A 10,792-nucleotide genomic window follows, 5' to 3' on the forward strand; every position below is an offset into this window, starting at 1 on the left:
CACATTTCGCCCTGCATCTGAATCCCAATCTGACCCTCTCTCTCCGCGGAAGCTAGGAACGCCATCATAAGCACCAATCCTAATTCCCTCATAGCCAGGATGGAATACGAACACAGACAATGCACCACCGAAAGCAGGTTTGGTAGAACCCCCATTTCGCACTGACAAAAAGAGTCCCGGGTCTTGGTCTTACCCGGAGATGGAGCCGCGGGCCCTCTGGATTCGAGGCTAATACGTGGACCTGGGCAAAAGAAGTACGAAGGGCGAGAAAAGGAACTTCGGTCTTTAGCCCTGGGAGGTGCGATAGCAGTGATCAATGCCTTTGCTTCTTCAAGATCAACATTAAGTGGTCATCTTGACAATGCATGCGTGACCCGTCCCGTCCTTCGCCGTCACCCAGCCGACGCATTTATCAGAAGTGAGGTGTATTAATCCCGTTCGTTACCCAAGCCGCCCGCGCCCATGCACCACCAGCCACGGGCCTAACACCCACTAAATCGGCGATCATACCGTCACGAATCCACACCGTACAGATAGATTTCCCAGCCGCGCATTCTTACATCATCACGTTTCAATACCAGCCACGCTTCCAGATTGGGGCTTAATGGTTACCCTTGGCGACAAGGGCTGGCCTCGCCTTTTACCAGCGCCGTGACCAATCAAGACGCTGCGACTCGGACACGAAGTTGGCACGAAACGCGTCGGCGACTTCTGGAGCGCGTCGATTTGGGCAGACTTCATTGGCTGTGAGGATATGCGGAGGTTAGGAGGAGGGGTGTGTGGCTGGCTGCTCCTTGTAGAGCTTTATGACTCTTACCTGGGGTGCAGTGGTTCGAGATCTTCTGAATTGATGTGTTGTTCTGTGTATGTAGGGTACATGCAGGTAATACGTGATGGTGTGATGGGAAGGGCGGCGTGGTCGTTGTAACACCCAGGTGTTGCCGCTCGTGAAGGGTGCATAGGATCTTTAGTGTACTTCAATCTGCTGCAAACCGTTGATCATGTTCGCATTTGCCGCATAGCTTTCAGACAAGTGGTGGTAGTGGTTGGAAATGCAGACGTGTGGCGTAGCGATGATTCGCTATCGTACACAGCCTTCCCACAGTGCATTAGCGAGACCAGGAAACAAGTATGTACGGCACTTTATCATTCAATGCATCTTATTATTCGCCTACATGACCAAACCCCAAAATGCAGTTGCATTTCGGAGGTGCCTGGCTAGGCCGTCGGTCCCATTCTACCGCTCGCGTAATGTGATACTGCTATACTATGCTGTGCTGAGCTGATAGCAAACAAATGAACAGAAAATTGCGTAGAATACAGTCGCTGGAAAAAAGTGTTCAAACGGGGATATGCGTGAAGGGTGATACAAAGCGCTTGCGTTGCTGCTAGCTCGATTTTGCCGCCAAGGGGCGGTTGGGCGGTACTTGCGAAAGATAACGTAGGAAACGTATGCAGTTATGCATGGGTTGTGTCGATGATGCCCTCCATAACCAAAGAGGTCTTGCCTCTGTAAACGCCATGCTTATCAAGGAATCAAAAGTAAGTGAAGAAAGGAGACGCCATTCGATAGCGGCGTTGGGTGGATTGGTGGCGGGGCGATGCACTGCGCATGCTTAATGTCGCCCTGGTGTCGTTGCGTCGTGCCCACATGAGTGCTGGGCTGTATGTGGAAGATGATGTAAGGATCACGAGATGAGCTCTCCGCCAAGGTCCATTGGACCGTCCATTCTTCCAACATGGGCGTTCATATGGGAAGCGTCACCAGGAGGACCAATGTTATCGAAGTTGAGGTGACGTCGTGCTTCTCGGACGGCAGCAGGTGTTCGTGTGGCCACAGGGGTGCGGTTCCATGACGATGCATTGGCCTGGGCAGGACTCGGCGACATGTTGAGGAACTCGGCAAAATTGAGGTTTGTCGACGGTGTCGCAAGTCCGAAACCCATGTAGTGAGAGCCGCCACCGCCAGGCGTGGACATCATCGACGAGGGAAGAGGCGTCGCTTTGGGTGGTGGAGTCGATGGCGCAAGCATCTGCGGCTTCTGGTGACCTGGACGGACTGGTGTCGGTGATGTAGCCAGGTACATCAAGAGGTTTGCATCGTCATCTCCTTGCTTTCCTTCCCGAGCTGCGCCGGCAGCATTGAATCCACGTTGTCGGAGACGTGCTGAGCGAGCGACATCAGGGGGCGGCGTGCGTGGGGCCCTCTGCGGCGGCGGCGATGACTGGAAGTGCGATCGGTCGAGGGAGAAGTGCGATCTGTTGATAGAGAAGGATGTGATGGGTAGGTCTTCGTCATCGTCTTCGGAGAGTAGGGGCGAATGTGGATCGGGAACGGTCGAGGTTTCGGAGACGAAAGAAAGGCTAGGGACATGTTGACGACCAAAACGTGCGTGCCGGCGATGGTATACGGGCGAAGACTCGGGCAGTTGGAAGCTGTTCTTCCATGAGGTAGCAGCGCTGGTGGCTGTCCTCACCTTGACACGGGCGTGGTTGCTCGATGCTGGGTACATTGTCCGGTCTTGACGGGGCCGCTTGTTTTGAAGGTAACTGCCTGTGCTGACGGACCGGCTGACGGATCGTCGGACATCGTCGGAGAATATGGGGGCTTGGAGTGGGGAGGAGTCGAGGACGCTGGGTTGATAGAAGCGCTCGGAGACGCTCGAAACATCCGACATGGCTTCGTTGCTGGAGCCGGGGCGCTTACGTTTGCGCTCAGCGCCGTCGAGGACGGGTTCAATGGCATCCAGGCTGAGGCTTTCCCAGCCGTTCTTCATCTTGACGTTGGCCAGGGCGAGGCGGTTCTGCAGCGTTCGGGTCATCTGTAGTGCACCTGGTTAGCAAACAAAGGGCGAGGGGCTGCAGACGGAGAGATGGACCTTTGAGACTTGGGCCCTCCGCAGGACCTTGCTCGCGACTTCATCCTGTTCAGCCATGGCGGAGCAATTGGGTTGGACGACGGGGTAGGGAGATCCAGCAGTGATATGGCCCGCTGAACGTCTCGATAGAGCTGCTACAGACGAAACGTGGGCGGAGCTGAGGTGACGGTCCGGCAAGGAATGTGAGGAGCTGGCGATGCAAGCGGACTAGCCTCAAAGTCTGCGGCAGCACAGGCCTCGTACTTGCCAGGGCGTTGTAGGAGTGATGATGAAGTCAAGGTGCTAGGAGTCGCAAGCGGCACGAAAGCCTTAGTGACCCCATAGCGGGCTCCTATCCGGCGCTGGAGCCTTGTCCGAGTGCGCCTGCAACAAAGAAAACCTATGCTGCTGAGGGTTTGGCGAGCGGCAGGGGTCGCGCATCTGGTGGCTGCGGTAACGTGCTGAGTAAGACAGGAGAGGTACCGTATGGTATCGGTAACGCTGGACCGTGGGAATGTTTCAGACACGCCTTGCCTTATCGCTGCAGGCCATGCTCGGGGAACGGGCGAGGTCCGTTGCTTCTCGAGCTACACCACATGGATGCGCGGATGACGACGCGCAGAATCGGTGACGGGGCCGGCCACCACATATGCCTCGACGCCGCATGCGCATCACATGCGTGTGTCAAAGGCGGACAGCTTGCCATGCCATTGTCGCTCACGGCGCTGAAGGACATGACACTGGATGGCATACACATGTCAGATCACGACCTGCCGTCCCAAAGCGGCTAGAGGACGTTGCGCACCAACGTCATTCGTTGAGTCGCTAGGAAGTCGCGAACGCCTGCTCACCATGCGCTCGCGCTCGACTCCACAGTCGCAACTCTTACTAGCTGTCCTCCCGCAGTTGCGCAACAAGGCCAATTCCTGCCAACTGGCCTGCTTTGGCGCTAGAGCCTTCCCAATTGAACAACTACCTGTTCGGTCCTGCTAGCTTGGATCGACGGAGCTGCTGCACTTCACGTCGGCTGCCTCTCCACCTCGACAGCGCTGCCACTTTCTTCACCACCAGCTTTTCTTTGCCCTCTCCCGTTATACTGCATATCCTGCTTTCACTCGCTTCCCGCATAGTACATAGCTATTGCCAGTACACTCTCCCGCTCGCTTGTTCCCACCCTATCAGTGATTATCACGCTCGCCGTATTACGCGTCCTCACAGCTCCACAACCGCGCCCTCCTTGTCGCTCGTTACCTACCTGCGCTGTACCTCACTGAGACGACACTGAACATATCCACTTTGGACCTTGGACGATACCTACGCCTATGATTTCATAATTCGACCCGTATACCAGCGCCGTAGTTGTCACCATGCCGTCTTTCCTCAGAAGCCTTGGTAGGAAGAGCAGCCGCATGTCCAAGAATGGCGACAAGCAAGCAAATGGTGCCGATGCCCAGAACGGCAAAGGCTTAGCCCATCGCGTATCCGCCTCTACCTTGAACTCCTCTCAAGTTGGCTCGTCGACGCCCTCTACTACGCCAGCCACCTCTACCACCGACGAAGTCAACACTCAAACCAAAGACCTCACCAATGGCCCTACACCTGCGCCTGCGCGACCTCAACGACCGACTGTCGACCCCGTGAAGCGTTATAGCATGAATGTAAGAAATCGTAGCCATCTTCGCAAGACGTTGCTCTAACAGTACCTCCAGGGTTTAGCATCGCCTACCTCGACCGGCTCCAACAGCTCGTTTAATAGATCTTCGCTACTCGCGCCGCGCATCCTATCGGTCTCGGATAACTCCTGGGTACACCAGCAGGTACTGCTCATATTCGGGCAGATCGGTGAAGCACAGAGCAAACCGCTGGACGGCACACTTACGGTTAATCACCATCAGGGCCGCTTCCCATCTACTTGCTGGCCAGTACATGACTCCTACTTCAAGGCCTTGGTGCACCTGGAGCCTGGCTGGAACAGGATCCGACTTGACTTTGCCTCGCCCAAGGTCTCCTCACCGAACACCTCGGTACCCGCACATGCCTCTTTCATCAACATTAATTACCTCCCATTGTCGCACTCGCCGCCTCTCCAGCTTGCGATCATACTAGGTCATGATTCTCCCGGCACTTACGACGCCCCACCAGAGCGCATCGAGCGAGAAGGTAACGACCTCGAACTTGCGACTAAGAAATTCCGTATGGCTGCGTATCTTTGGCAGGCCTTTACTGGCGAGCAAATGAAGCGTTACGGATTCGGTCGACGCTGCTTCCGATTTGAAGATGCCTGGGAACCTGGAACGCTAAGCTACCAGGATTGGGAGCACAACCAATACCGGACGCAAGCCAAAATCCACGTCATACGCTCAAGAAGGTCTGTCGCTGAAATACGCGACCTAGAACGCGCACAGCAGTACGGACCAGGAACCAAGAAGAACGAACTTTTCGACATTGCCATAGAAGCATGTAGAGACTACTTCCCCATGGTACCAGGCCAGAAACACTACGTCTCTTGTCTGTTCCTCGACACACATTGGGACACGCAAGAGAACACAGTTCGAGGACATGCGGCTCTAGGCGGGGGTACTGGAGATCTACAGCTAGCCATCTTCGGCTCGCATGCGCTCCATAGCTATCCGTCGAGCATCGAAGAAGTTTTCCAGGCTTTCCAAGACTGTACGCAAACTAACACTGCCTTCGTCGCCAATGACTGTAATGAATCTGGAAGCAATTGGGAAGCTGCCAACATAGGCATCGGTGCCCATCTGCATGAGACGGGTCATCTCTTTGGTTGTCCTCATCAGGAGTCGGGTGTAATGTTACGCGACTACGTTACATTGAACCGAACCTTCACTTGCCGAGAACCCTACTCAACCCGCACCAAGTCAACCGGTCAGCGTCTGGTCCTGCCAAACGACGAGTGCAGATGGCACAAGCTCGATGTCCTCCGTTTCCGATTTCACCCCTGTTTCCGCATACCTATCGATAGCCCGAACATCAATGGGGATGGCAGTGTCCAAGTGTGGACAGTCGATGTTAGCCAAGGCGGTGTCATCGCAACCTCGAAATCAGGCATCGCATGGGTGGAGCTGTACACCGAAGGAGAGGAGGTTTGTCACTACTGGAAAGAGTTTCCTGAACAGGACAACCAGTATCCACGACAGGTTGCACTGGAAGAAAACTCGCTTCGTTCTTTGTTACCCAAGGAGAAGCAAAAGTTGCGCTTGAAGCTCGAAGTCTACTCTGCCGGTGGAGGCAAGCACGTGGTGGAGGATTTCAGCCAGCTTTCCAACCAGAAGAACTCCCGAGTCAAGATACCGGACGGGCGATGGGGCTACCGCGGTGGCAAGCTTGGCTACTCACAGATGCAGGGCTCACAGCCTCATGAAGTCATCTTCGATTACGTCCATATTCAAACCAAGCTTTTGCTTAGCATCAAAGTGTACCATGGTTCCGCGGTGGATGGATTGGAATTTGTGTATGAAGACACACACACCCAACTTTTCGGCAAGCGAGGAGGTAGCATGACTGAGTTTGCCTTGGATACCCGGAAAGGAGAGCTGCTGCTGGGCTTTTCTCTGCGCGCTGGCCTTTGGATCGATGGTCTACAAATACTAACAAGCCTGGGGAGGAAGAGCGAGTGGTATGGAAACCCAAATGGTGGTAGCGGGTATGTATGAGATCCATGGCTTGACGAATACTAGCTAACCCGAATGTGTAGACACACGCTCATCCCTCCTCGTGGCTACACCATCGGCGGCATATCAGGCTCCTGCGCACAATGGCTCGACGGTTTCTCTTTGATCATCACGCGGTGATTGTATCACTGCACAGCTTGACATACTTTCCTTGTTCCCGTTTGCGACAATGTCGTCGCCTACACCAAAATAGACGTCATGATCGTCGAGCAGTTGCCACAAGACACGATCATACTGCGTTACCATGGCCCTGGTGGAGGTTCCAGACAAGCTATCTTGTACCTTTCCGGCATGTTTGCATACTCCATCTCTGGAGAGCTTGGCTCCTTGCAGCATTTAGGTCGGCATCAGGTGTACCGGGTTAGAAACTGGTTTGATCCTGTTTGATGGAACTTTCCTCTTCCTGTTGTTGGTTCAGGAAGGCTTGAATCGCAGATTTAGAACCATGATACCACAGTCATTGAACTTGACTTTCTCTGTAATAGTAACAATTCGAATAGACTTCTTAATTCACAGGGACTTGCAGTGACATGGTAATTGCCTTTCAATGCTGCTTCCTCTAGAGATGGTGCAGTTTCAGTCGAGTCTCTTTTAGATGATTTTGATAATAGGGTATCATTGTATTTTGTACGCCCGCTAATCGATCATAGCATCGTCATGCGTCTTACTAACAGGACAAAAGTAGCCGATTATCCTCTCTATAGGCCAAAGATCCATTACTTCCATCGTCCCAATCGCAGCGGCTCACATACAAAATGCTGAGCTTCTCTCCTCTGCTCCAGCAATCTAGGGCTTGGGAATATGGACGCTCTTGCTAACCATCAAACATCCGTGAAGAATGAACATGGCAACAACAGGGTGAAACTCAAACGCCGTGCCCTCAAGCCAAAGACCCATGGGAATCTGCTCCAGCGTCCAGCCCTTGTATACCCAGTATGCCATGACCTGCACAATACCCAGTGACATGGGAATCGGCGTGCCCTCGAAGTACTTGCTCTTGCCCGTCGCATCCTTTGGCACCATAGCAACCGTAACGTTGAACCTCGCGAGACGCGTAAGACCGCAGAGCACGAAGAAGCTGAGGAGGAGATGGTCGACGGGGGTGCGCAGACCGAGACAGAAGGCAGCGGCGGCGGGACTAACACCGAAGGAGACGAGGTCGGCTAAGGAATCGAGTTCCTGGCCCATGAGCGACGCCTTCTTGCGCCAGCGGGCGACTTTGCCGTCCATGAAGTCGAAGAAGAGACCGAGGGGGATGAAGCCGAGGGCCCAGTACAGGTTCGTGTAGTTGAAGGGGTCTGACTGCGTGCAGTAGCGGAGGGAGGACATGATGGACATTACGCCGCAGAAGCCTAGTATCTTGTTAGTACGGGTTCACGTTCCTTCGCGTCGTAACTGGCGGAAATGTATATCGGAATGGACATTGAGAAACGTACCATTGAGCTCGGTAATGTAGTCAGCGGCGTGCAGAGCTCTGACAAGAGAGAAATGTCCAGCGTCCTGCGAGAGGAGCCTTTTTTGCTTGTCCTGCACTGTTCTCCTTGTTAGCTCTTTCTTGTCCATATATCGCGTTGGGTTATTTTGCTAACATACCCTCACCCTTCGCTGGGGGCATCTCGTCTTTGGGCTGCGGCTCTCCGCCGTTCCGTCGTTGCGACATGGTTTTGATGTTGTTGCGGGTGTGTGTGTACTGTGCAGTAGGCCGCTTCCGCTTGCTTCAAATCGAGATTCAAGACAGAGATATCGAGGTGTCTTGTGTTGCGCAAAGGCAGAAACTAGAGGGGGGGAGCGGGAAAGTTAAGGGTCTGGGTAGGGTTGTTGCGTGGAGAAAGCTTGCTGTTGGTGTGCGCAGGTAGGCAGTGACGTGCCCCGGGCAATTTGGGCCTAGATCAAGGCGGCTGGGGACCAACGTCATTTTCGTCCTACGCAAACTTCCGTGCTGCTGCTGCACTGCCCGGCTCAGCCATGTGATTCGCACGTGCCTGCGGCAATTGTTCCTTTACATCGGCAGTTCTTCGTTCAGCATATCCAAGTATGTGACTGTGTCCTGAACAGAGGGGTTAGGATCTGCCTACTCAGCACTGTGCGCCGAAATTGAGAGATGTCTTGCCTCAGCGCGTTGCACAGTCAGCACAAAAGCCCTTCTACTATTGCAGTCGCTCTAAACAAGAAATTATCTATTACGAGATATACATGGCAAGGAAATTATACAAGAAGTATATCATACATATACACAGGCCATTAGCAAATGCTCGAAGCCCAAACGCCGCCTTCATGCTGGCAATGCCCAAAACCCAATGCCCATCAGCTTCATGATCTACTTCCGTCGGCTTACAATCTTGGTGACGGCATGCCTTATGATTGTGCCGGCCTTCTCTGTCTCCTTCTTTGTCAGACCACTGGTGACGCACACCTTCAGTGCAGGTGTAGGTTGCCAGCCTGCATCCCGGGGGTTCAATCCAAGACCGAGTGGGAAAGACTTGAGTCGTGTGATGAGGACGCCGTTTGCGAGACACTGTGGCTGTTAGCAACTTGCCTAAAGATAAAATCGGGAACGCAACGGAGAGAACGTACCTCGTCGACAACTTCCCTGAAGATCTGGTTCTGATCGTCTATGCTCAGTTTCTTGTTCTCAATAACCTCGTCTTTGAGAACAAGGAGCATGATAGGGTTATCTCCTGAGCTACTGCACTTGACCCAATCACTCCTGGGGTCCAGCTGTCCCCGCATCGCCTTGACATTGTCCCTGAGTCCCGCGAGGATATCCGGTTGTTGTTGCAACAGGCTGATTGTTTCACTCGCTGTTGTACTCAACAAAGCAGGAAGCGCAGCGGAATAGGTGTAGGATGCGGACGAGATGCGCTGATGCTCAACAACTTCCTCATTACCAGCACAGAATCCTCCTGCCGCGCAGAGAGGGCCAGAAAGCGAGCCGATGATCATGTCTACTTCTGCAGCGTCGACGTTCTGCGCTTCGGTGACGCCGCCGCCGGTGCGACCGAGGACGCCGTAGGACCAGGTTTCGTCGAGGATAAGACGGAATTTATACTTGAGTTTGAGTTCAACCTACACAAGCTGTTAGCCGATTCGTCCACCTTGGTAATTAGCATGAACACGCGATAGACGTACGATCTTTGGCAGGTTCACCACATCCCCAATGTTCTCAAACAGGCCCTCGGTGATGATGAAGCGTCTGGTGAGCGGCTTCTTGGCCTGCTCCTTGACAACCTTCTTTAGGACGTTCTCCAAATCCTCCATATCATTGTGTTCGAACCACCTGACAGTACTGCGACTGATTTGAATGCCCTTTCGCGCAGCGAAGTTGAGCGCCTTGTCCGCCACGATGATATCTCCTCTCTTGCTGAAACTGGGAATCACACTGCTTATGGTCGAGAAGGACTGCGCGTAGATGATGCAGGCGGGGACACCGAGGTGTGCAGCGACGTCGGCTTCGGTCTTCATGTGAACATCCTGTGTGCCGTAGAAACCAGGGGGGCCACAGGGGCCGACGCCGTATGTGCGCAGGGTCTGAATGGCCTTGTCTTTGAGGACATCGTTGGAGAGGAAGTTGTAGAAATTGTACGAGGCAAGGTTCGTGACGGTGCGGCCATTGGAGAGCTTCGACTTGGGGCCGGTCGGTCTGCGCGGTGCTCATTAGCATTGGTTCGGAACACTGGGAGGGGCGTTTGCCATACCCAACAATGATGGGTCGCTTCTCGTTGTCCAATTCCTCGAGGGCAGTAGTGGGCGCGACAAGCGGTTCTGGCGTCCAGTCTTCGACCAATTCATCGATCTCCTATTTCCTTGTCAGCCCACCATGTCGGTCAGCCTGTCTGCAAGGCGCAAAACACACCTCATCCGTAAGTTGAACCTTCTTCTTCGTGCTATACTTGGGTGCAAGTAGGTAGCGCACGGCGAAGAGGAACAGGAACAGCTCTACCGCGCTGCGAACGGGGTCGTTCTGGTAACTCGACTTGATGTAGCGAACAGCGATGGCGGAGCCGGGTATGCGATTGAACTGCGTATTGGCGTCGGCGATGAAGCGCGCAGTAACATTCTGTATCTCATGCAGGTCCATATTGCTGGTCGTGTTATCAATGGTACCTCCTTGATGTTTGGGGGTTCACCTGGGCAATGTTGCGGCGACGCCGGGAATGCCGTCCCAAAGCGGTTAGCTCCGTGTGTACACCTGGGCAGCGCGTGTGTCTGTTGACCAACCTTCCAGGTAGCCCTCGAGACCTC

General features: G+C 53.9%; 4 protein-coding genes across 4 annotated transcripts; 1 reads left to right on the top strand and 3 right to left on the bottom strand.

Moving 5' to 3' along the window:
• Window positions 1-1,688: 1,688 nt before the first annotated feature.
• Window positions 1,689-2,936, bottom strand: J4E90_000458 (uncharacterized protein; the record flags this gene model as incomplete). Its single annotated transcript, XM_051430054.1, has 2 exons — window positions 1,689-2,822; window positions 2,880-2,936. 2 exons carry the CDS (start codon window positions 2,934-2,936, stop codon window positions 1,689-1,691), a joined length of 1,191 nt encoding a protein of 396 aa, XP_051295541.1.
• Window positions 2,937-4,225: 1,289 nt separating this feature from the next.
• On the top strand, window positions 4,226-6,670 carry J4E90_000459 (uncharacterized protein; the record flags this gene model as incomplete). The annotated part of the gene is made up of 3 exons (XM_051430055.1): window positions 4,226-4,516; window positions 4,568-6,522; window positions 6,574-6,670. 3 exons carry the CDS (start codon window positions 4,226-4,228, stop codon window positions 6,668-6,670), a joined length of 2,343 nt encoding a protein of 780 aa, XP_051295542.1.
• Window positions 6,671-7,336: 666 nt separating this feature from the next.
• On the bottom strand, window positions 7,337-8,210 carry J4E90_000460 (uncharacterized protein; the record flags this gene model as incomplete). The annotated part of the gene is made up of 3 exons (XM_051430056.1): window positions 7,337-7,902; window positions 7,987-8,082; window positions 8,144-8,210. The coding sequence occupies 3 exons, from the start codon at window positions 8,208-8,210 to the stop codon at window positions 7,337-7,339; spliced, it is 729 nt and encodes a 242-aa protein (XP_051295543.1).
• A 657-nt stretch (window positions 8,211-8,867) lies between these two features.
• Window positions 8,868-10,628, bottom strand: J4E90_000461 (uncharacterized protein; the record flags this gene model as incomplete). The annotated part of the gene is made up of 5 exons (XM_051430057.1): window positions 8,868-9,065; window positions 9,125-9,616; window positions 9,680-10,190; window positions 10,246-10,346; window positions 10,404-10,628. 5 exons carry the CDS (start codon window positions 10,626-10,628, stop codon window positions 8,868-8,870), a joined length of 1,527 nt encoding a protein of 508 aa, XP_051295544.1.
• Between the last annotated feature and the right edge of the window lie 164 nt (window positions 10,629-10,792).

Source organism: Alternaria incomplexa, assembly GCF_024043165.1.
Source record: "Alternaria incomplexa strain BMP 0042 chromosome Unknown scaffold_1, whole genome shotgun sequence".
In the NCBI taxonomy this organism is placed as follows: domain Eukaryota; kingdom Fungi; phylum Ascomycota; class Dothideomycetes; order Pleosporales; family Pleosporaceae; genus Alternaria; species Alternaria incomplexa.